Raw genomic sequence first — 25,372 nt, 5'->3', positions numbered from 1 at the left:
ATCACCTCTGACAGGTTACAAATACTCAAATTCCACGTACAACAACCCACGTCCAGCGTTGGTTACCCACGCACTCACACATTCGTTCCCCCTATCTCGGTCCAGGTGATCGATGACGTCTCACGATCTCCTTTCAGTGGTCAACAAAATCTACCTCGGGTGTCTTCTACACCACAATCGCTTAAGCTACTCGTCGACACTAAGACTTTCCCGGGCTGCGCGCGCTCACAGCCTGATCTCACAATCACTCAACACTCACTCCAACTCCGCAAGACATCACACAACAAATCAACACCGCAATCTACAACATCTCACCCTATTCATACTCACTCCTCCACGAACTGCTGCTTTCCGCCGCACTGCTACTCTCCATCAATCTCCATCAGCCGCCGTCGTCCGCTGCTCGCCATCCGATGAGTCACCATCACTTGACTTCTATGGGCCTCAAGAATTTCTTATCCTAATCTAGATCTCCCCTCACTATCGGAGATAACCATCCTACTCTGCTACCAACTGATGGGACCGGATTCTTGCCTACCTGGTTATCTCCAAGAATCCTCACAGGTCACCAGGATCTTTTTATCTGCCAAATAGCGTAGAGGGGATGAAAACAATTATCAAAATATATTTACCGAAATTAGACTGCATTTGGAAAGGACCACTGACTCCGAATCTAAAATTTGTAAGATTTTATTACAATCAAAAACAGCTGAACATACAAACACCTCAATACAAGGTGTAAAAGGTAAATGGGCACTAAGACAAAGGCAAGCCTACGCAGGATTCTCATTCGACTCAAAACAAAAAGCATTACAGATTACAAAATCATCACAAAAACGATAGTTAAGCTAATGTCTATTTTAGGAATCATTAGTCAAAGGAAAAACATTTCTATCCCTACACTGTCTCTAAGGTGACATCCCTACTTAGCATTCCCATCCCAGGCAAGAGAATCAAGAAAAAGGTGTCAGAAGTGAAGACTTCCTAAGAAGTACATTCAGAGCTCGATCTAAGATGCTCCTTCTAGCTTCCCGCCTAAACCTCATCTGCTCAACCCACGGGGCACTGTCCCTAATACAAAACCCCCAAATTGTAAAACACGCCCTTCGGCACACCTCTTCGGCCAGGTCTTCTTTCGGTAGTTTTCCATCAGAGTTTGTATGATGTCCAACGTCCGTTAGCTTGATCTTGGGTCCCAGGCACCTTCCTCGCTGAAAGTATCTTCTCCACATTCCAATGCACTCCCCTGTTGGCTTCTCACAGCATCCTAACTCATAAAACAAAGACCTATTCTCACTAACAAGCTAAATGTCCTTGCACCTGCAACAGAAACATGGGAACGAGAAAACTATTTCACGTTTTTAAGATTTCACATTTCCCTGCAACCCAAAGCCTTTACCAAGGGAATCATTTTCGGCCTACACATTAGCTAACATAAGAAAATGAACAGGCCCTTATCCTCTAACGTATATGTGATCAGGCCTCTACAAAGTTAAACACACTATTAAATCACACTCTAAGCATTAGTTCATTATTCTCATATGCGTGAATAAGCAACCTACACGTGTAACTTTAACATGGCACGCGTTTAACCTAATACATTGCATAACACAAAACGAATCATTATGCGTTTTTCTGAATTGTCAGATCCCCACAATTCTTACCTCGTGTTTGTGGAGGGATCCCACAGGGACGGCATGGGCAACCCCCGCCTGTGCCCTTCTGCTACTGGAAGGACCAAATATACTAGCCAGGGCAAGGAGGGGACCGGGGGAGGTTGCCAGGAAGGGAGGTGAAAGCGGGATAGTGGATGGCGTGATGGGGCACCCTTCGTGGCTCCTGAGGTTGTGTGGAAGTCCACGCTACCTAAAGGCAAGAGAGGAGACAGGGGTAACTAAAGCGCTGGGGTTTAGCGGGAACATACACATCCAATGATCACCGGGGATAGATACAGAGATTTGGGAAGCAGGAATCCCTACTTGGTTACCTGCTAGTACGGTGTTCTTGTGTTGTGGAAACGCTGGAGAGGACGTCCGCGATGTCCGTGCCGTCGTGCGGATCACCAAAGGAAAGACAAGTATATAAAGCGCTCCTGCGCTGCGTGAAGGAAACCAGTAATGGCGACTTCGTGCCGTCGCACGAGTCGTCGAAGCAAGGATAACGCGCAATAGCGCGATGAGGAGGAAACAAAGTAACGGCGACTTCGTGCCGTCGCAGGAGTTGTCAAAGTAATGATAAGGCGCTCTAGCGCTATGAGAAGGAAACAAAGTAATGGCGACTTCGTGCCATCGCACGAGCCGTCAAGGCAAAGATAAAGCGCCACTGCGCTACTCGAAGGAAACAAAGTAATGGCAGCTCCGTGCCGTCGCACGAACTGCCCAAGCAAAGATAAAGCGCTCCTGCGCTGCGGGGAATGAGCAAGGTAATGGCGGCTCCGTGCATTCGCACGAGTCGTCGGGAGGAATCTTTAGGCGCCCTTGCGCGGTCCGGACTGACTGTCCTGTCGCTGGTAGAGCCTTCGCTACGCTCCTGCGTGCCGGCGAAGCTCTGTTGCGGAATCCGAAGGGCCGAGACTGATGTTCTCTGCCGTGATAAGCCAATACAGCCGGAAGTGACGGCCGGCCGGCCGGCGGCGTCAGCTACGCGCCGTCGAAAGACTAGACTGTAACCTGCCAGGGGTAACAAATGGGAGGAGTCTCGTTGCGAGGGATGACTGCCCTGCTTCCAGGCTGCTGGCGAGAGGCGCTAGGGAACATGACATGAATACATTTATGATAACTTGAATCTCATGACGCTCTATCAATAGCAAAGGCTATATTAAAAAAACTATTTTGGAAACATTTTTGCATTTTCAAGGAAATATATCTGACTGTTTTTACGTGCAGGTCTATCAGGGAGGTGGTAGTATTATTATGAAAAGTGGGAGGCACAGGCGCAGATAGAAGGCAAGTGTACATTTGTTCTCGTACTGAATTTCTTAAGTTTTAATACTTTTCGAAGCCATTGTTTATTTTGTTATAAATATGCTTATTGTTGCACACTTGTATTTTAGTTTTCTGTTATACTTAATGTTTTATTATCTAACATTCCGAAAATGGTCAAAAGTTAAGTGCACCCTAAATGTCCTGAAGAGTAAAGATGAATCACACTTATTTGAGAGTAAAGGGTTTTGCACAATAGACTTATTGAACAAGCATTTACAATGCAACGGTCTCGGCATTGTTAAAGTTAGAGCTATTGGCAGTGCTCATGACAATGCCGTTTCTTTAAATGTTTTAAAAACAAAAACATAAACAAAAATAATGTCATGAGCAATGCCAATAGCTCTAACTTTACCAATGCCGAGACCATTGCATTGTAAATGCTTGTTGCTAAGAAGACTGTGTCTTAACAGGGTTGTTCACTTTCTTGTCGCTTACGTGAGTCAGGGTACATTCTCTGTGAATCTTCCGGTTTGTCCCGGCGATGGACTGTCTGCACAAAGCACCTTGCACTTTATCCTCTTCTGCAAATTTTATTCAACACTGAGGTCTGCTTATATTTTACCACGTTTGAGGCAGGCAGATTTAAGGCAGTGCAGGATTGTAATTGAGGTTTTGCATAAGTTATCTACTGAGAGGTTATGTTACTCGATTGCAATGTTTATACAACGAGTGATACGTCTACGTTCTACACATGCCCCATGAAAGTGGTCATTTTTGTTCATGACTCTTTTTGTTAATATTGTATGTTGATTTTATATACTGATCTTTTGGACAATGAATCTGAGAGACTTTTTTCAAGGCTAAAAGGGAAAACAGCATTTTTTTTATTTTTGTACTCCAATACATTGTTTTATTATTCGTACAAGGTACATTATCATATTTTGTTACCTGGCGGACTCACTGAGTTTACTGTTGGAGGATGTGGTTGTGTAAGCAGCAAACATGGCTATCTCACTATATTGCACCGTTACCTCTTTTTCCTTGTATTCAGTAAAGATCTGTCGTTTTTTATATATATAAATTATGTATTTTTTATGTGACGTTTAAAGATTTTCTTTTCTTTTAAAAATCGAATAAAGGATTGGATTGCATTGAAATGAACTCCTAGCATCGCACCTAGTTACAATAAACCTAATGTTGAAAGGACCCTGGGTCAGAGCGCAGCGTTCCTTCTTGAGGCTGGGAGGAAGACAAGTCAGTCGACTGGCAGAAAGGTCCTTGCACACGTGTGTTCAATTAATATTCGCTTCAAAACACGTAAAAAATGTCAAAACTACTTTCTTCCTCAATGTAAGAGAAGGGAGGAGGCTATTTTTAAGTTAATGGCACGCCTCTCCCTTCACTGCACGAAAAGTGAAGAGGGTCACCGCCTCAATGACAGCATTTACACTGATCATCAAAGCAACAGGACCGGCTCTCAGTCCCCACAGGTCTTCAACGAGACGCTTGTGAACTGCAGCTCACACAGCAAATACACACCTTTTTAGATTTTGAACCATCAACCGTCAAGTGGTTAAAACTTTCTTTTTATCCTTTAATATTGCAATAGGGAGGGGGCAAAAGTAGCTCTATTGTGACTCGCAAGTGCCCATGGGACTAGGGCCAAGCCCGAGCCAGTCATTCAGCCTGAACCTTGCTTGGTTTGCAGATAAAGTCCCACGCCTGCCTATCTTCAGATACAAGCAGTCCTGTAAAATAGTGTCAAATAATCCTTTAAGTTTTCGATGATATTCAGGGACAGCTTGTTTAGGCAAACTTTTTTGTGATGTACCTACAGCCGTACATGTGCTTATGACAGCCTCAGCTGGAGGGGGCATAGGCGGCTTGTTGCCAACCGGCTCCCACGATGGTGTCCAAGAAATAAGACTGTGCTATCTGCTCTCAGAGACATGGACCTGATCTACTCTACAGCCGCAACATTTTCTGCACAATTAGAGGGGTTACCACCATCCGCAGCATAATTTGCAGATTACAACAAAAAATAACATCGAGTTTAATTTCAAACAGATCAAAAGTGACTAAAAACATAGCAACGCATCGTTAGTTGCCCCATTCATGCGTTAACATGGTAGGTGAATCTTGTCCCTTGACAGCGAAAAAATTGCGAAATAGTGGCGCCATTGTATGCCACATAATTTGCTTTTTCTTGCCGCAGAATTTCGTCGTCCATTTCTGCTTAATTCCACTGGCTATGTAAATACTGTATAAATGTACAAGGTAAAGAGTATTTGGCAAATTTTAAAGTTCGATAGCAGTAAACGACACTTTCAAGAACCTTCATTGTTACTTTGGCTTATTTTAAATGACCGATCTGTCTTCTATTCCTCCACCATTCAAAAACAACCTGACGGTCTGTTTGTTAAACACCACTAAGCGCTGTAGCTAAATTACTGAACCCGCCTGGCGGCTTGCAGCACCATACAAAAAACACAACAACATTGCTGCGCTTTTATTGATGGTGGTGAACCATCGATTTTCTAGGCCAAGGTTGGTAATATGGGGTCAAATAACAATGTCCTCTATTTTAAACATAATATTGAAAAGGCGGAAAACGCGAAGAAAGTACCCGAACACAACAGAAAGAAGCCAGAATGGCCAATGCAAGCACTTACGTAAAATTTGCACCGATTCGTGGTAAAGTAGTGAGCCCTTCCAGAATCTTTCACAAACACAAAGGCCTCGTCAGATTAGTAAGCGCTGTATACATTAAGTTACAACACAATCTCCCACTCGGCGGATTTCATTAGACAAGCCGAGGGCACCAGAAGACACCACCGCCTTTCTCCGAGGCAGAGCAGAAATGCCTCGGAGAAACGCAGCGTCCTTTTCGGATTCGGGGGCGTGCTTTGCTGTTGTCTCCTCCTTGAGACTTCTTGCAAAAAACACGCCCCCCGATCCGAAAAGGACGGGCATGATTTGAATGACTGACCTCTTCTCCAATGGCTGGCCAGCATTCAAGAGGCCAGCCAATGGAGAACAGGGGAGAAGAGGGGCGGGTTCAAGCCCCTCTTCTCCAAGTCATTAAATCTCCGACTTCCGGTTCTGCCTTTCGGCAGACCGGACGTCCTCGACCTAAAAAGGAGGTTCCACGAATGAGCTTAATCCTGTGTGATTTCTAAGAATACATTAAGATCTTTGCGTAAATCAAAGACTGGTCTGAATATGATGGATCGCCCGGATCCACTACCTGACACCTGGTGTAATGTCAGGTAGATGCTACTTTTCCATCCAATCTGTACTTCTACGGAACAATTGCATTAGTCTCCTACTAATTTATTCATCAAACTATAATGTTTCCTTTTTCTCTGCTTCCCAGACAGCCCCAGTACTGGACATAAGGATGGATGGGACATTTAAAGACCCTGTTGAGACTGGTAGCTCTAGGCCTACCACTCAAGGAGGGGTTCTTTTCACTCATCTTGATGAGGCACACAATCGCCGGGCCCTGGATCGAGGGGTCAGTAGTGGAAGGCTTCCTAAAGACCTGTACCAGGTGAGTAACTATGACATATTTATGTTCAGTTAAAAAAAACTCTAACACTCCCAAGAAGAAGACCAGGAAATATGGGGAAGAGGATGGGTATGTTAGGTCGGCAGATAAAGGGGTCTCCTTCCGCAACTTCTTCCAAAGTGTGTCAAGAAACAACGAACCATTTGCCTAACACATGCGTGCAGGATAGGGTGTCTTAAATCTAGGCATATATTAATAGCTTCAAGTAAGACAAGATGCCTTGTTATGGGTTTGCTTACCAACAAGATCTGCAGTAGTTATTGCTCTTGGGGTTTAATTGTGAGTAAATTGGGCTTCATGTTCTACTCTCTACTAGGAGCAACATAACTATTTAAGCCCTCAACGGGCTCAATTGTAATTCTGATGTCGGTAGAAACAGAGGTTTTCACAAGTATCGGAATTATAAGATGTGTGTTTAAATCTCACCTTTTCTTTCCCCATTCACCCTGAAAAACCTTGTGAAATCTTTGTTCGGGAAGCGGTCCGCTATTAGGAAACCCCTTAGGTAATCTACCTAGAACGCCAATTCCTGAGGTAATTCCCGATTTTTTTAATCTTGAAGTTTCAATGATCCAGTAATAACACCTTCTGTAAGTATCGATCTCTGTCCCAACCCCACCCCTTCCCCCACACTCCACCAATAAATCCGTTTGTCCCAGTGCTGGAGTACCGATTTGGGAGCCCTGCGTCTCCTCTACTGAGATCCTTTGTCTTTTTTTTAATTCTTTTTTTTATTGCCATTTTTATGCATGACTGCCTGTCTGATCCCTAAATTCATGTACATTGTATACATATTAAGGTTTGATGTTTTGGATTTATTTTTATAGCTGGGGAAAAATGAAGTAATTAACAAATCGTTAAGGGTATGACTCATAAATACCCAGGAGGTGGAAGACCCGATATTGCAAATGGATCCTTATTTATCCGCACACCTTGAATTTACATTGTTGGCATGCCAATCTGGGTGATGCAAGTTCCCCTACTATTTAGGAAGTTAGTTACCCAGTGCCATGCAGGTCCTGGTGACGTAAAGACTCATCAACAGCCTACTGTTAGAATTGTGTTAGATACCCTATTCCATACCTCCTGCCCTATAGCACCAAGGTTTAAAGTTTTCTGCAATTCTGTGGAGAAAGAATTCCTCAGAAAAAAGCAATTTTTGGTATAGCCAATTTACATTTCATTAAATGTTTTTAGATTGCGTGATTTTATATAAAGGATGAACATGCTGTGATAGTGCCTTCACAGCTTTAAACTAGAATTACACTCTGTGGAAAACCTTATAAGTATTTCCAAAAGTATCACTGGGCGAATTGGCAGGTTTGGATGAGCTGAACGTCAGGAAGTCATCCAGGTAACAAACAGAAAATAGTCGCAATGATTCAACCCGGTCCCCCATCCTCCATGTGTGGCATAAATGACTTGGATGCACCCCACATTTTATTGTTATTCATGAAGTCTTTAGGGCTATTTCTATTATTTTGGGACCTCCATCCTCAATGCGTGACATAACTGACACCGCTGCATATGTCTAAATTTGTAAGTACATTATTAATTCCATAGGTAGGTTGGGTGCCAACCTACTAACCTTAAAAACATGTTCGCTGTGTGATTCTATGGAGAGAGGAGGCAGTGTTTTTTGATGGAGAGGGTCTTGGCGACATGGGTGAGGCTTTGAGACTGCACCTCCCTATGAAGAGGCCTTATAGGAGGGTGACTCATGGTCAGGGACTGGGACTTTGAGACTGTCGTTCCCTTAGGAACTATGGAGGAGATTTGGAAGGGCTGTGCCAGTCAGCAAGGTACTGTCTCAACAGCCACTCGTACATTCCCCAAAACACAATTAATGGTTTCTGGCGGCAATTCCCGTGCTAAGGTGTGATTGGAAAACCTGTAATGGCCTGCAATCACACAGAGACTTTCCACAATTGAGCTGCAAATGTATTATATGTAGGAATTTTCCGCTCACCCTGTGCTCAGTGTGCAAGATCGGCTGTTCAATCACAGGATGACTGGAAGAAGAGTTCAGATGAGGATGGTAGCACCGTATGAGCTGGTAGGTCTGGGTGTGGAGGACGTCAACCACAGGCAAATGCTCACTATGCATTCCCTTCCAACATCCACAAGTTAGTTAACTAACCTGATCTCGTTAGGAGGACTAGGCATCTATTCTGGGCCCTGACCAACAGCCTAGATTCTGGCTAATAGAAGAAATCTGAACTTGATGGACCATCTTCTGTTGTATTGTAGTTGGGCGTATTTCAGATTTTTTTTCAGATATCTAGGTTTACATTTTTGATTTTAGGTTTTTGGAAGGAGATCTCTGAAACACTCCCAACAGATTGGCAAACAACTCAAGTACAAGTCAAAAAGCATAAATAATCATTTTAACCACCAACTCCTTCCTCGATCGCGAACCCAGTGCCACTCTTTGTACATGGTGCAAACGGTATTATTTCGGTCCGGTCCCAAAGGTGCGAGGGAGGACCAACCCCGTTAATTCGAATCAGCAGTATTCATTTATGGCCCAAGACATCCTCCACATGACAAGCACTTCTGTGATTGTGGGGAACTTAAACAGAGAGGTTAAGATTACTGTTGAGAATTATTTTCAGAAACTTCAAGAAATGGGTGCACGCAATTTTTCAGCATTCTTTGGCTAGGAACTCCAGTGGCTGACGCTACTCACTTTGCAAGGACGAATCGCCTTTTTAATTGCAATACTCAGTTTCTCTATCCGCAGCAACTCCCACAATTTGTGGATCCATTCTAAACCAGATGGGTTGTTACTTATCTCCTGTGGGCAGGCTGAGCTTGGGTAGTTTTCAGCTTCTTTACTTCTGTGTAAAGTAATCTGGAACTTGCAACCAAAGAGGATCGTGTAGGATCTGAGGCAGAGAAATTCCATAAATTCCATTTATGATCCCTAGTATTCTTCCAACTACAGGCATTACCAGAATACATGGGTATGAGTGCCTCTTGACAATAACAACAGACCTCCCCCTATTCATTAATTAATAGGAAATACATCCAAGGATAATATAAAACATCATTGTCCCACAGACAATATTTTCATCTTAATTTATTTTATCAAAATAATTTTTGGGAAAAGTTATATCTATAGACATTCAATTATAACAAATCCAATGATTTCTCTACATAAAATCACAAGAACAGCGGCACCAGAACATAAAACACAATTGACACAAAAATAACAACCTCACTATTCACAGACACATCATGCATACCAGACATACCTAAATAAAGAAAAAAGAACAATACATCTGATGAACCATTATTAAAAATATCACAAAATCAATATTTTCAAAAATGTCAAACTGGAAATGGCAGACAAAAAGCGCTGCCGCGCATTTCGGAGTGGACTTAAAGACCAACAGTTCCTTCGTCAGGGCTCAGGAGGTACAAATCATCAGGCGGTCAAAAATCCCATCCAAAATTCTTGTACACAGCCACCCAAAATTTGCTAGCTGTCCCTCTGTCCTGTTCATGCACCTAGACAAGAGTTTAGTACAGATATGGTATACATTTGCACAGGCATTACCTCCCTGTAGCAGACCTAGCTGAGGCATATGTTCTGGCTCATATGTTCCCATAGCTCACTCCCCAGTTTACTTTGCCACTGGTTTTTGGGTGGCAGCCTTTCTCTCCACTCCCCCAGTCCTGCAGTAACAGCTCCTATATGGCCAAGATCAATGGAGGAAGGGGCATTCTGATACTAGCCCAGTATCAAACTCTGAAAAACAGACAATGGTCTGCTGTTCAAAAGGCTTAGGGGAACCTTTATACTTTGGCGGGTGGTCTGGAAGCCCGTCAGGTCAGCAGAGACTCTGATGTCTGTTCCCCTGGTAGAGGGTTACTAGCCAAATTTTGTGAAACACAATATTCCCGGCAGGGATGTGTTTGATGAAAGATCATGCACTTGTATGGCAGATGCGCTTTTGTGACTGATAATGCCAAGAGCCCTGTATGTTTTTTCAGCCCATTATGCATTTGTTTTTCTTTTTCAAAGTAGGAGTTTATTTCTGAAAAAGAAAAACTTTGGGACCATTAATTGTTATCACTGCCAAGAAAACTAGGCCTCACCTGGAGTATTGTATCCCTGATGACATGCAGTTTTCTAGAAACCAGAGGTGACCTTTTATGAAGCATGTTTTCTTGCTCACTGTACCTGCAGAACACTCCCCACCCCATTAATTTGAGTTTTTTGACAGAGTGCAATCCTTGCCATGGATTCTTATGGCCAGATTCGACGTGAAAGGTTGGTCACCCTGGTGAATGGTTACATTCGAAGCAGCAGTTTGAAAGAGGCGGTGAAGAAGATCAAAAGAGAAGTCCACAGCCGGACGGAATCAGGGAAATCGCTAAAACTACTGCGAGACTTCGAGCAGCAGGTATTTGTGATTTGGTGAACTGACACATGCTCCACCATGCCACCAGAACTGGAAGGCAAACATCATGCACACAACTATACTCAATTTACTGTCCCTATCCACCAAGGTAATAATGACGCGACAGAAGCATAGATAAATGATTCGGCTGCAAACGATTGTTCATTATTCCTATCTAGGAATTATGAGCATGATTTAGATCTCAGTGGACGGGTTACTCCATCACAATGGTGACAGATATCCCATCCGTTAAAATATAAATCCCATTGGATATAATAGGATTTATAATTCGGCGGACAGGATATGCGTCACCGTTGTGACGGAGTAACCCGTCCACCGAGATCTAAATAAGGCCCTTTGTCAGTGAGCCTATGTAACCCTATTAAATCTTAGGATTGGCCAGTTAGCACTTGATATCCAGAAATTGATCTACAGTGCATTTATTAGACCGCCTACAGTAACTCTGGCGTGCAGGCATGCTTTCTCACTCCATTTTAGACTATTGACTTTCTGGTTAGGTTTAGGCCTTTTAAGCCTCACAGCTTCCACTCTTCAGATAATCAGTAGTCGCAGCAGGCCACAAGATGTTGCCACCTCAGTCAACCACACTGCTGACTAATCTGATCAGTCTGTCACTGTCCCCTAGCTACCTTTACAGATTTCACACAATGCACTCGAAGACTGAATTTGTTTATACAGAGATGTACTATTGATTACTGCTTTCAACACATACTTTATTTTTACCCAATAATTTCAGTATTTTGAAATAGTGTTTCTGAAGAGCCCACCTACCTCATACATGCCTATGCAAGCTCTGCATAAGGGCCCCTTTTGAAGATAGGTGTGGGAGAAATATCCTGTGGTCCACAGAAGGCGACTGGTTGAAACCCGAATCATTATGCAGTTCTGATGGAATGACGTATCAAAGAGGGCATACTTTCTCCCCACAAATCAGTAGTGCCCCTTATAAAAACGGCATTTTTAATGTTTATCTAACCAACGACAAAAACACTATCATATTTCTCCATTTTTTTGTACCTACAATAGGCTAACTTCTCTTTTTTTTCCTAATGATAGATGGCTTATTTTGTACCATCCGTAGGCATCTAAATGCCATTGTGGAACCTCAAAGGTGCTGTCATTGGCCATCCATACTACTCTAGTGACTTAGCTATGTCCACCTTTGACAGGCCTTAGCATAGAAGTCCCTTCACAATTTTTTTAAGTGTACCCATCGCATTGTTCATTGTTTGCCTTGGTGACCGGGCTGATGCTTCTTACGATGTCCCATCACAGGGCTAATGGTGAACCAATTCAGCTGAGATGGGCCCAAATTTTTGTATGGGTTCACCGGCATGTCCTGAAGTTGAATGGCCTAGCCAGTAACAGCAGAAGCTGGGCAGAAGTAGGTACAAGTCACACAATTCTTCACTACCTGTGTGTACCCTATGGTGGTGCCTGTGCAGATACCGCCTCCATTGTAGGGATAGGAGTCCAACCACATCTCCAACGGGATCTTGGATCCTTTTGGAGGTGATGGTCTTTTTCCTTCAACCTCTGCGCTCTGACCGCCGGTATTATAATCCGGCGGTCGGAACCATGGCCTGGATGTCGGGCGGACCACCACCAACAGTATGTGTTGAAAGCAGTAATCAATGGCCTGTTGGTGGTGGTCCGCCCGTCATTGTAATGAGGCCCTTGGTTTGGAGTGATTGAATTGGTTTTAGATGAGAATAAGGTTAAAGTGGGTTTCCATGCAAATAAGAATTTGATGTATAAGAGAATATTTTGAGTGTGATGTTTTAGTTTCAGAATCATGTCTATAAGCATGATGGAGGGAGAAGAGGGATATCATTGGTTTAAGGTAGTATTGTTGTTGAAGATTAGGAAAGAGAGAGGTAGATGTTGACATTATGTATTCTGAATGGTGGTGTGACTCCTTCATATTCTATAGCGGATGGTGAGAGTCGGAGAAGGTTAGGTGTATGGTTGGCAAAATTTGTTTATGATGACATTGTCACCACCCCTAAGCACGATGATTGAGGAAAGCCAGAGAAGACAGCTTGATTGAACAGCAGCTGATGTAGTGAAGTCGTGGGGAGCTGCCTAGTGTGTGTGGGCAACATGGGCTTGTAAGAGTGAAACTGATCAATGGTAGTGGATAGTATGATATGGATGAAAGGTGCAGGCAACTTGAGAGTGTGAAGGCAACAGCAGTGACTGGGGAGTCAAAAAAGAATGAGCAGTGAAGTTGTGGAAGGAACCCTGTTGGACTGGGACTTGTTTGGGGGAGAGGCCCCAGTCTCGCACCAGAGTGAGGGGGCACAATGTTGTAAATATGGGAATTGCAGTATAGTAGATCACCACAATACAATCGTAAGGTGCCTGTGGCAGCGGGTAACCACGTGAGAGGGCAAGTGATATCAAGAGTGGACACTTTAACTGTCATGGATGGGTCTTCACAGCACACAGTAGTGTTGGGGTGTATTGGACATCAAATACCCAAACCAAGGTGGAACACAATCATGAGAAATCACTTTTACAATCTAGCATACATTTCTTGATAATTTTTTTGTGAAACAAGGCCCAGATTTAAAGGCTAGTTGGCAAGTCCAGTTCATCGTCATCATCTGGAGTCCATGATGTTCTTTCCTTGTTTGTGACAGTCACTTCATCACTGGAGAGAAGACCGGCGCCACAGCTCCGAGAGTCGACGCCTGCTGTCCGAATCCTTGAATGAAATCCTTCGAAACGCTGAGGTGCAGTCTGGGATATTTCTGATTAAGCCCATCATGTCATGGGCCGGAGGGTAAGTTCAAGATTACAACTAATGAGAAGGGTCTGAAATGATCTTTGTACTGTACATGAATTTTGGGGGTGGGTGAGGCCCTTGCCCTTCCTTACTCCTGCCTATTTCTAGAGCAGGAAGGGAGAGAGTTGGTGAACGTTTGTGTGCCTTCCCACCCTCAAACACCAACTTCTACCTACCAACAGTGACTTACTCACAGGCACATTTAGTGAACCCAAGTACATCCTTGTTTTTTAATAGGAAAAGTCGTAATGCACAAGTAAAAGAAGCCTTTTGTGTATGCAAGTCAAACTTACATCTGCAACTAGCTTAGTGAATTGGTATCTATGACCTCCAGGTGTGAACGCTATGTATGCTGGGGCTATGAGAGAAACCAGTCCTTCTGATAGGTTGCTCCACTGTCATCATTGCTCAAATAGACTGCAGTAGTGAGAAGTCCTCTTTCATGGCCTTGGCAGTGGGGAAGGTAGTTGGAAGATGGAGACAGCAGGAAAACATATACCATTATTGATGGACTCTCATGTAGTTGAGTAGGGCTTATTCTATAGCAAGATCAACTGAGATAAAGGGCCAACAAGGGGATGAAGGGAGGCATTTTACCTCAGTTGATACTGTTACCCCAGCACTCCAGGGATTATTGAATTGCCTGGTACATTTGTTTTCCATAACAAGGCCATACAAGGCAGCCATCTATTACACCATTGGAAGAGGAGGGCCAGATCCCCCTAAAACAGCAAATGTTGCCTTCCATCTGGGGAATAGGGCCTGCAAAGTCCTAATGTCACTTTATCTAGGTCTGCATGCACCCTTGAACCATTGCTGGCATTAAGGCTATTATGAACACCCTTCCTCCTTTACAACCACCCTCTCTTGGTTGGTGTAGAGGTGCTCCCTGGCTCCCTAGTGACTCGGGGTTGGCTAGACTAATGGAACAGTACTGATACACCACAGAGGTGTTCTCCTGGACCCCTTTCTTCTTTACATCCGCACTCCTTTTTTGGTGGAGAGGTGCTCCCTGGTTCCGCAGCGAATAGGGCGTGGATAGACTAATGGAACCGTACTGATGTCCCACGGAGGTGTTGTCCTGGACCCCTTTCTTCTTTACCTCCGCACTCCTTTTTTGGTGGAGAGGTGCTCCCTGGTTCCGCAGCGACTAGGGCATGGATAGACTAATGGAACCGTACTGATGTCCCACGGAGGTGTTGTCCTGGACCCCTTTCTTCTTTACATTGGCAGTCTCTTGGTTGGTGGAGAGGTGCTCCCTGGTTCCTTGGCGACCAGGGCGTGGATAGACTAATGGAACCTACTGATGTCCCACGGAGGTGTTGTCCTGGACCCCTTTCTTCTTTACCTCCGCAGTCTCTTGGTTGATGTAGAGGTGCTCCTTAGCGACCAGGGCGTGGGTAGACTAATGGAACCGTACTGATGTCCCACGGAGGTGTTGTCCTGGACCCCTTTCTTCTTTACATTGGCAGTCTCTTGGTTGGTGGAGAGGTGCTCCCTGGTTCCTTAGCGACCAGGGCGTGGATAGACTAATGGAACCGTACTGATGTCCCACGGAGGTGTTCTCCTGGACTCCTTTCTTCTTTACCTCCGCAGTCTCTTGGTTGATGTAGAGGTGCTCCTTAGCGACTAGGGGTTGGCTGAACTAATGGAACAGTACGGATGCCCCATGGAGGTGTTCTCCTGGAGGGGTCTTCCTCCTCTTCTCAGACTTGAATTGCAAGGGAATTCCCTAATCAGTCCTGCAAAATGGTTGTCATTGGACGAGGAGAGGGGACTGTCATGCTTTGGAGCAGGTATTCACGTTTTGCTTTTTTTCCTTCGCAAGACCTGCATGTCGGATTTTTCCCTTCCCTTTTTACTGGGTGCACAAGTGTCTTCTCTCCTTTTGTGCTCTTTTCCAACTTTGCTCTTGAAGCATATAAGAGTGTTTTAATTTGTAAGTGATACTTGCTTCAATACTTTTCTGTTTTTGTTGAATACGAATCGAGAAATTCAACACAAGACTATGAGGAAGGGGTGGTCTCGCAACTTCAAAATCCGACACAACCCATCTGGGTTTCAAAGTCCCTCAAGGCGGAATGGCGTGTGGCTCGTCGTCCATCTTTGACGAAGCACTCAGCACCCCAGATGATGGTCTGGAGTGATATCAGCCTACTTGTGTTTCTGATATGAACTAAAATAGCCTATCGTGATTATTATTCAGAAACCGTACTCTCTGTCGGTGGAACTTAGCGTCCATCTTTATCTAGACACAGAATAAATCTTTTAAAAAAAGACAGAAGATTCAATAAAATGTACTAAGTTTTGAAGTTCCAGAAAGAAATACCAAAGTAAATAAATGAATCACTTATATTGTCTGTTTTAAATTGGTGCTAAGGAAATAATCACAGCTTCGCCCGTTTAATAATTGAAAGAAGCGTTATCACACACATGGCCCTCGGAAAATATTACTAAACCGGTAAATAAACCGGCAAGGTAAAGGAACTACACCTGCAAAATCAATGTCAATACATTGTAGACATTTATGACGAGCACCTGTAACGCAAGTTATGCTAGGAATAGAGACTTCCCTAGGCACAGTAGGATCCAGGCATTTGGCCCCACAGAATCTTCGAGGGGGTTTACGTAAAGCGCCGAGACGCGGGTCCTTGTCAGGCAGCTCTACTCCGCGCAAATTGATGATTAAGAGCTGAGGGTGTTTTCTGTGGCGATGGTTGTGACTTGTTGATCAACGAATAAGGTGCGATAAATTCCCTCCGGTGGCAACAGTGACACTAAAGTTCATCTGGCAGCAACCAGGCCTCCCGCCAGCAGAGGATGGCTGCAGGTCCCTGAAGATGGGTCTGCAGCCAGTCACAGAGGGCAGCACGTTACTCAACATCACTGCAATCCCCTGGAACGAAGGGGCTAGCTGGATGCGTTCAGAATCAGAACATAATATTGTTTATAACAGGCTCTGACAAAGATAAAAACAAAAGAATAACATGATAATAAGAAGTATAAACCAGCATTGGCTAACCTAATAGGTCGCGCTTTCGTGACTATTGCCTCTGGCTTTTCCTTATGTTCCAGAGGAGTGAAATTATGTGTTGTGGAATTATGTGGTGTGGGGTCGAATTAAGTGGTGTGGTAGAATTGTGTTTCGTGTAACTGTGTAGTATGGTAATGTGTGGTGTGGAATTGTGTTGCATGGAGCAGAATGGAATTATGTTCAGTGTAAATATGTTTTATGGTGTGGATTAAAATTATGTGGACTGTAATTATGTGCATGGAGAGGAATTATGGGGAGTGACATTATGGCGTAGAGTGTCATGGATTTGAATTATGTGTTGTGGGGTTAAGTTATGTGTTGTAAACTGGACTTCTGTGGGGTGAAAATGTGTTGTGTAGTGGAATTATGTGGTGTGGGATTATGTGGCATGAAATTGTGCAGCATAGGTTTGTGTGGCGTGTGGAATTTTGTGGAGTGAAATTATGTTGTGTGGAATTGTATGTATTTGAATTGTGTCGCATGGAATTGTGTGGTATTCAGTGCAAATATGTTGAGTGGAATTATGTGGCATGGGGCGGAGTTGAATATTGTAGGGTGTAATTATGTGCCTAGGGTTTATAGACATGGAGCGAAGTGGAATTTCGTGGATCTGAATTATGTGTTATGGAGTATAGTGGATGTATGTGGTGTGGAGTTGAATTATGTGTAGTGTAACTATGTGGGATGGTGCGGAGTGGAAATGTGTTTTGGAACTGAATGGATATATGTGGTGTCTAATTATGTGGAGCGGAGTGGAATTATGTGTAGTGGGATTGTCCTGCATGTAGTGGAATTATCTAGAGTTGAATTGTGTTACATGTTGTGTAATTATGTGGACTGGAGTAGAGTGCAATTATGTTGTGTGGAATGGTCTTATATGAAGTGGAATTATGTGACATGGAGTGTAGTGGAAATATGCGGAGTGGAATTTGCTGGATTGTAATTATGTTACTAGAACAATGGTCCCTAAGGGAAAAATAACAAAACAATACTCTGGGAGCAAAATAACTATTGCCCAGGAGTTACTACAGTGAATATGTAAACGGTATTTTATTTTCAATTTAAACAAGTACAATAAGGAAAATTACCCCCTCTGGGGTAATCATCACAAGTGTTAAAACCAAAGAAATCATAGAAAAAAGGAACATAACAACGAGTGACCAATAATAATATACAATGTCAAGGTCACTGATTCATAGGACAAAACGCTACTGTACCCATAGAACATACGCAACATTGTCAACGGGTAAGAGTGTCATAGGGTTGACGATGTTTCGATCCATTAGAAATAAAGGATCATCATCAGGACAGCAACAGAATATACCTGCTTACATAATGAAGAAGTAACACAACTAGTCAACACCTGTGGGGGTAAAGGGAAACTAAAAATATCACTACCTAGTAGTGATACAGGAATCTAAATGTTACGTTCGTGAAATACACCCGCGTCTCAGTAGCACAACTAGGTAGTGATATTACATCTGGTTACATCGCCGCTGTTCTTAATCAGTTGGCTTCAATTCTCCAGGTACTTTTACTGTGAGACTCCATCCTCACTCTGGTTTAGACACCACGAGCGTGACTAGATGCCTCAGAATTAACCATTGAATTCCCACCTTCATCTGTAACTCGTTTTCTGTCGAGACCTGTTCTGATCCTACCCTCTTTTCTCTTTTTTGTTTCCCTTTAACCCCAGAGGTGTTGACTATTTGTATTACCACTTCATTATGTAATGTGGCATATTCTGTTGTTGTCCTGATAATGACCCTTTATTTTTAATGGATCGAAACGTCATCGACCCTATGACACTCCAACACGTTGACAATGTTGGGTATGTTGAATGGGTACAGTAGTATTTTATCCTATGAATCTGTGACAAAGATATTGTATATTATTATTGGTAACTCGTTGTTATATGCCTGTTTTCTTTGGTTTTAACACTTGTGAGGAGTACCCCGCAGGAGGTCATTTTCCTTATTTCACTTGTTTAAATTAAAAATAAAATGGCATTTATGTTAATTGTAACAACTCCTGGGCACTATTTATTTTGTTCCCAGAGTTTAGTTTTTGTTGTTTTTTTTTTATGGAGCGTATACCTACCCGAAGGCATCCCAGCGCTCGCAGCATCAACAGACAGTCATACTAGTTGGTTTGAGAGATTTTGAAACAACCAGGTTTTGAGGAGCTTCCGGAAAGAAAAACAATGAGTCACTGAGCAAAGATTTGTAGGAACGGCGTTTCACAGTCTAGCAATATTGTATGAAAAGGAACAGCTTCCACATCTTACCTTTTTTATTCTGGGTACTGAGGCTAGGCAAAGGTTGGTAGATCGCAGGCATTTACTAGGACGATAAAAATAGATGAGAGAACGATTGATTGGGGGCCCTTTCCCCCAGAGAGATTTAAACTTTATTCTCTCAGTAATTGGCAGCCAATGTAAGGTATTCAATGCAGGCATGGCAGAGTGGATATAAGGGATTTTAAGCAGCATTCAAGCTGCACAGTTCTGTATGACTTGTAGTTTCCTTGTGGTTGACTTAGGGCCCCTAGACAAAGGGCATTTCTATAGTCCAGGCGGGAGAGAATTATAGCCTGGACCATAAGTCTCCCTGCCATCCTGAGAATGCCATAGCAGGTTGCTGCCAGTTTCACTTCTTGTGGTCGAATTTAAAAGACCTATCCAGCCACATACCTAGACTTCGTATCTTAGTTTGAGGGACAGGGGCAGGGACCAGACAATTTGGCCATGCCAGTCCAAGATCAGAGATTGAAGGATCGCCCAGGAGCATAAGCTTTGTTTTCTCTTCATTGAGCAGAAGACAGGAGTATTACATCCAATTAGCCACTTTTTCTAGGCAGGATTCCAGGCAGGATGGCGAGTTCTGTGAGTGATTCAGAGCGACAACCAGTTGAGTATCACAGTCATATGTGACTATATTAATTCCATATGGCATAACAATATCTGTAAGGGGTCTTATATCTACATTAAACAATTTTAGGGCTCAGTGACGAGCCGTGAGGTACTCCGCAGCTAAGTGACAAGTTCTTGGAGGTGTTGCCTACTTCAAAATCCTGGAAAGTTCTGCCTTCTAAGAAGGACTGCAATCAGGTGATAAGTGCTATGCAAACAAATGATGGACGGAATGCTAAATAAATCATACATGCACCCCGAGTCAAAAGCTCTGGGTTAAATCCATCGTCCTTTTCTCACCATGCTACCCCAGTTTAGACCTAGCCATATGCAAATCAGTCTTGACCCTCTGCCTCATGGGAACACTCCAGACCAAACTGCCAAGCCAGGTTCTCCCTGGACCGGAAACAAGCATCCTGGGACCGGTTTCTGGGAATTTCCCTTCATCAGCCAGGCTAGCTTGAATCCAGTGGCACAGTGAGCAAGGGGCCCACGTCTGGGCATACCCATCCCACTTAGGGTGAAAAGCGCTATGTAAACAGATGATGGACGAAATGCTGAATAAATCATACATTCACCCTGAGTCAAAAGATCTGGGTTAAATCCATTTTTCTTTTGCTTACCATGCCACCCCAGTTTAGACCCAGCCATATGCAAATCAGTCTTGACCCTTTGCCTCATCGGAACACTCCAGACCGAACTGCCAAGCCAGGTCCTCCCAGGATCAGAAACAAGGATTCTGGGACCGGTTTCTGGGTATTACCCTTCATCAGCCAGACTAGCTTGAATCCAGTGGCACAGTGAGCAAGGGATTTGTCACCTCGAGTGGGACGGGTATGCCCAGACGTGGGTCCCGTGCTCTCCATGCCACTGGAGTCAAACTATCCTGGCTGATGAGGGCTGAAAGCCTGAAAACATTCCTACAATGCTTATTTCAAGTCCAGGGAGGACCTGGCCTGGCAGTTCGGGCTGGACTATTCCCATTGGGCGCAGGGTCAAGACTGATTTGCATATGGTTGGGTCCAAACAGGAATGGCATGGTGAGCAAAAAACGATAGATTTAGGCTCAGATCTCTGTACTGGGGTGAATGTATGACATTGTTCTGCATTCTGTCCATCAATTGTTCTTTTTGCATTTGTCAACGCGAGTGGGACGGGTATGCCCAGAGGTAGGTCCTGTGCTCTCCATGACACTTGGGTCAAGCTATCCTGGCTGATGAGGGCTGAAAGCCCGAAACCGGTCCTAGGATGCTTGTTTACAGTCCAGGGAGCACTTGGCCTGGCAGTTCGGACTGGACTGTTTCCATTGGGCGCAGGGTCAAAACTGATTTGCATATGGCTGGATCCAAACTGGAATGGCATGGTGAGCAAAAAAACAATGGATTTAGGCCCGGATCTCTGTACTGGAGTGAATGTATGACATTGTTCTTCATTCTGTCCATCAATTGTTCTTTTTGCATTTGCAACCAGGTGATGACAGCACCTGAGACTCCAACATTTCTAAGTCTGTTCATAAGGATGTCCTAGTTTACAGTATTGAATATGGAGCTCAGAACGAGAAGGATAATAGCAACTGTTCCTCCTTGGCCGAGGATTTTCTTAGACTCTTCGACCATGGCAAGAAGAGCAGTGTCTGTGCCATATTGTGGTAGAAATATGGTTTGGGAGGAGTGCAGTAGGTTGCGGCATTCTAAAAACTTTGAACAAATCACATTGATATATTTTTCTAGAATCTTGCTTATACCAGGAAGAAGGGAAATGGGACAATAATTACCCAGAATGTCAGAGTTTAAATTAAGCTTCTGTAGCAGTGCCTTGACCATGGCACGTTTCCAGGGTGGCTGGACTTGGCCGGTGGAGATAGATACATTTATCAACTCGAGTATGGCCGGGAGAACTACTTCCGCAGCCTTGCTTAAAAAATGAGGAGATGCCGGCTCAAGGGGAGAACCCAATTTTACTTGGGAGAAAATTTCTTGTAAAATGTCCATATTCATGACTGGAATTTTCTCCAATAAGTGCTCAGTATGAAGAGGGGAATTGTCCCTAGAAAGATGATTACTGGGGCAAGAAGAGTGAGAAAATGTATTGTATACATCCTGGATTTTTTTGTAAAAGAATTCTGCAAGTTCATTGCAGTGAGCTGATGTGACATCCAGTGGTGTATCTGGAGGCGGAGGCTCCAGAAGATTCTTCGCAATACAAAAAATCTCCAGAGGAGAATTAGAAGATAGATTAATTTTTTCTTCATAATAAAGTGCTTGTGCTTTTTTTTACTTCCGTTTGTTAGAGTTTTATGGAATCCCTGTATTTCGGTTTACTTCATTCATTATAATCCTGTCTCCATTTCCTTTCCAATCTTTTGCACGTTTGTTTATATTCGCGAAGCTTAGGTTAATACCAACGAGGTGTTTTCTCTCTAACTCTTTCAAAGCTGAGTTTCTCAGCAATAACTAGATCCAAAGAAGACTCTATCCACTAATTAAAATTTTCGTTGGGTGACGTAGGATTAGAGTCTAGCATAAGCTTAGTATCTTTAAGAGCGGAGATCCAAGGTTCTATAGGTAATTTAGCCCAGGCACGTTCCCAGCTACTGGTGGTTCGAATAGAGGAGGATTGTCTAAGTGTGTTCCAAGAAAAAAGGAATCAAAAAATGATCTGACCAGGGCACTGGAATCGGATCGCCCAATAGAAGCTCATTGTTAGTAAAAATAGGGTCTAATAGATGTCCTTTGCTATGAGTAGGGCTGTTGACTTTTTGAATTATCTGAATAGCTAGTGGGTCTTGAACAAGCTAAGAGGCTATGGAATTTGAAGAGTCATTCAAATGCAAATTAAAATCCCCTAAGAGAGTGAAGTTAGAGTAGGAGCTAGCCAAATTGGCGGCAGTTTCGAGTAGTGATTTAAAAAAAATGTCCATAAGCTCCCAAGGATGAAATATTAGGATACCCAAAAAGGTATGAGTGGCAGAGAATGTAATTGCGAAGACGTTTTCGCAGTTTGGTATGGGATCGGGCTCAACACGCCATTTAACAGAATCATTAGGAATGATGGCAATACCTCCACCTTTCCCTTTTTTAGAGAATTTTTTGTTATTTTTCCCTTAGGGCCCATTGTTCTAGTAACTGTTTTACACCCTTGGACCCTACTGACCTTTGGGTTTATTTACAACGGATTGTAATTATGTGGCATGGAGTGGAATGATGTGGAGTGGGTTATGTGGTATAGAATTGTGTGGCATTGTCTTGGATTATGTGGAGTTGAATTATGTGGGATGTAATTATGTGGCATGCAGTGGGATTGAATTATGTGGAGTGTCATTGTGTGGAGTGGATAGGGTCAGGGTGGCGGGTGGTAGATAAAGAAAGAGGGATGGGCAGGAGGGGATGGAATTAAATGCAAGCTGCCCAGTGCAAAAATAGATAAATTCAGCAATGCCTCTGCCCCTCCCACACCTTTACTGCACCCCTTCGTAAGATGTGCGCCCTACTGCGCCCCAGCCCTTCTGCGTCAGCTTTGCAGAGTCATAGCCCCTCCGAGCTGTCTCCCTCCATCCAAGTCTAATTCTGGGTTTGTTGAGGGACAGACAGAATAGAGCAAATCTGAGATGCCCTGTGCATCATGCATGTCCCCTCTGTAACCACACCGCCTCCTTGATCTCTCTGGAGAGATTGGTAGTGGAAACTATTGTTTAATCGCAGACTGCTGACTATGAAATACTTCCTGGATGGGCCATGTTTAATTTGTCAGACAAGCTATTGAAATTCTGGTAGAATTGGGAAAAGTCAGTCACAAGTTGGACTGGTATCACTGAAAGGATGGCAGACCTGGGACACTTTCATACCTTCATTCCAATATTGGTATGCTTAAATGTACTTCCAGTCAAATTGTCCGGTGTTTCTAGAAGTGCACAGGAAACACAGCTTAATAAAAATCAAGTAAAAAGACGATTGAAATGATCCAAACAAACGTGTAGTTGACATGGGTAGAGGCAGTGGCCTAACGGTTAGTGCTTTAGACTGTGGAACTAGGGAACCAGGTTTGAGTCTCAGCGCCAGCTCAACATCCTGTGATTCTGGGCACGCCACTTAATCTTCCTGTGCCTACAGAAAATGAATGTGTGCTTGTATAGAGCGCTTCAACACCTTCAGGTCAAGTTTGTGCTATGTAAAAGCATTAACAGAAACAAAAGTCAGAGGACGGTACAAAGGCATCTGGGCTCATTTATTGTGCTGTGTGGCGGCAAGGCAATGGAAGGGAAGGGTAACAAACAAACACAGACAACGGGAGGGAGCAGAAGCCAGAGCCAGCTACAAAAGATGCACTCTGTAGAGTGGCTCAACAAAAAGAAAAAAATAGTTCCTAAAAGCACGAGCAGTGTAAGGACACACGTACTTAGGTGCATGCTCTGGGAAAGGGTCAGATGCAGGAATAGGGAAGTGACCATCGCAGAACTGACCAGCCTTAATAAAGCAGTTGAGAGTGGCTTTGAAGCCATCCAATGGTAAGAACGGGCGGCCTCCAAGCCCACTAAGAGTACACAGCATCTCTCGAAGAACAAGAGCATGCGCTGTGTAGCTGAGACTTAAAAAGCGTGGTTAATCTCAAAAGGAACCAGTGATAATGCATCAAATATTATGTACATCACAAATGTTCCGATCATATTAAAATGATCATTGTTCATATAAAAAAAGTCCAACATCAACAAAAGTAAATTAGCCGTTTGACAGGTAACATATAGTTAAAAGCAATTGGATTTTTAATACACTGGTATAAAAAACATACTATTTTAGATTAAGATAGAGGTGAATTCACCTTAGAGCCATCACCAATCTCCAAGCACATCTCCCTTCAGAAAGGCCATTGACTTGCCTCAGCAGAGTGTCTCTCTCAACCTATAACAAATGGATGTAATGTTAGCACCATAGAGCACCCTCTGCCGTCACGGCTATGTCACTGTACGATCTTCCTTTCCTTTCCTGCAAGGGTTGTGTGCCAGTCCCTTTCCATGTCCATTGTACTATCCCTGTGACTCAGGGAGGCCTATTGAGACCTAGTCAAATCTTTGAACCTGAGTGTCAACTACTCTACAGACATAGTCAGGAATCCAACCCTGCCATGCCTACAGGTTGACTTAATCCACCGAGTCTGATGGAAGCCTTCTGAGTCAGACGAGGAAAAGCAAGAATCAAAGAGTCAAGGAGCGTTGAGGCAATCCTGGGAGTAGAATGGAAGATTAACAGATGGGGGGACATGGAGTGAAGAAAACTGACAACAGACTATGTCAAGAACCTGGGAGGAGGTGGTGGCAAGTCAGTCGGAAGACACGGGTAAGACAGTTACTGCGGCAACTGACAAGAGACTCACACAGGTCAATCCAAAGGAGAGGGGAGAACCGACAAGGGGAATGGAAGGGGTGGGGTCTCCCAAAGGGTCTGAAACAGTGCACGGGAATCTGATGTGGAAGAGACGGATCCTTAAGAAATGGGCCTGGGAATGCAGTGCGCCGAGTGTGGGTACTGAGCAAACACAAGACATGAAGAAATAGATATTCTGGTGGTAGCATTGCCGAGATTGTTCCCTGGTTCAAACCTTAATAATTTTTGAGACATGACCATTGGTAGTTCGCCGGAGTAAACAACACGCACCATCCTCACTCCTTTTTTCCATCAAAGCAGTGGAAAGAAGACCAGAGGGAAAGTACAAGGCCA

The 25,372-nt window shown here is 43.7% G+C and overlaps 1 protein-coding gene across 1 annotated transcript in view; it reads left to right on the top strand.

The window, feature by feature from the left end:
* Positions 1–25,372, top strand: part of LOC146860159 (uncharacterized) — a 330,246-nt gene that overhangs the window by 228,448 nt on the left and 76,426 nt on the right. The window contains exons 21-23 of the mRNA XM_085646318.1: positions 6,301–6,477; positions 10,728–10,907; positions 13,571–13,713. Coding sequence (XP_085502444.1) covers positions 6,301–6,477; positions 10,728–10,907; positions 13,571–13,713 — 500 coding nt within the window. The remainder of the gene's footprint in view (positions 1–6,300; positions 6,478–10,727; positions 10,908–13,570; positions 13,714–25,372) is intronic.

The sequence above is a fragment of the Triturus cristatus genome, chromosome 3_1 (genome assembly GCF_964204655.1).
Source record: "Triturus cristatus chromosome 3_1, aTriCri1.1, whole genome shotgun sequence".
Lineage (NCBI taxonomy): Eukaryota > Metazoa > Chordata > Amphibia > Caudata > Salamandridae > Triturus > Triturus cristatus.
This window is presented reverse-complemented; position numbering and strand designations above follow the sequence as displayed.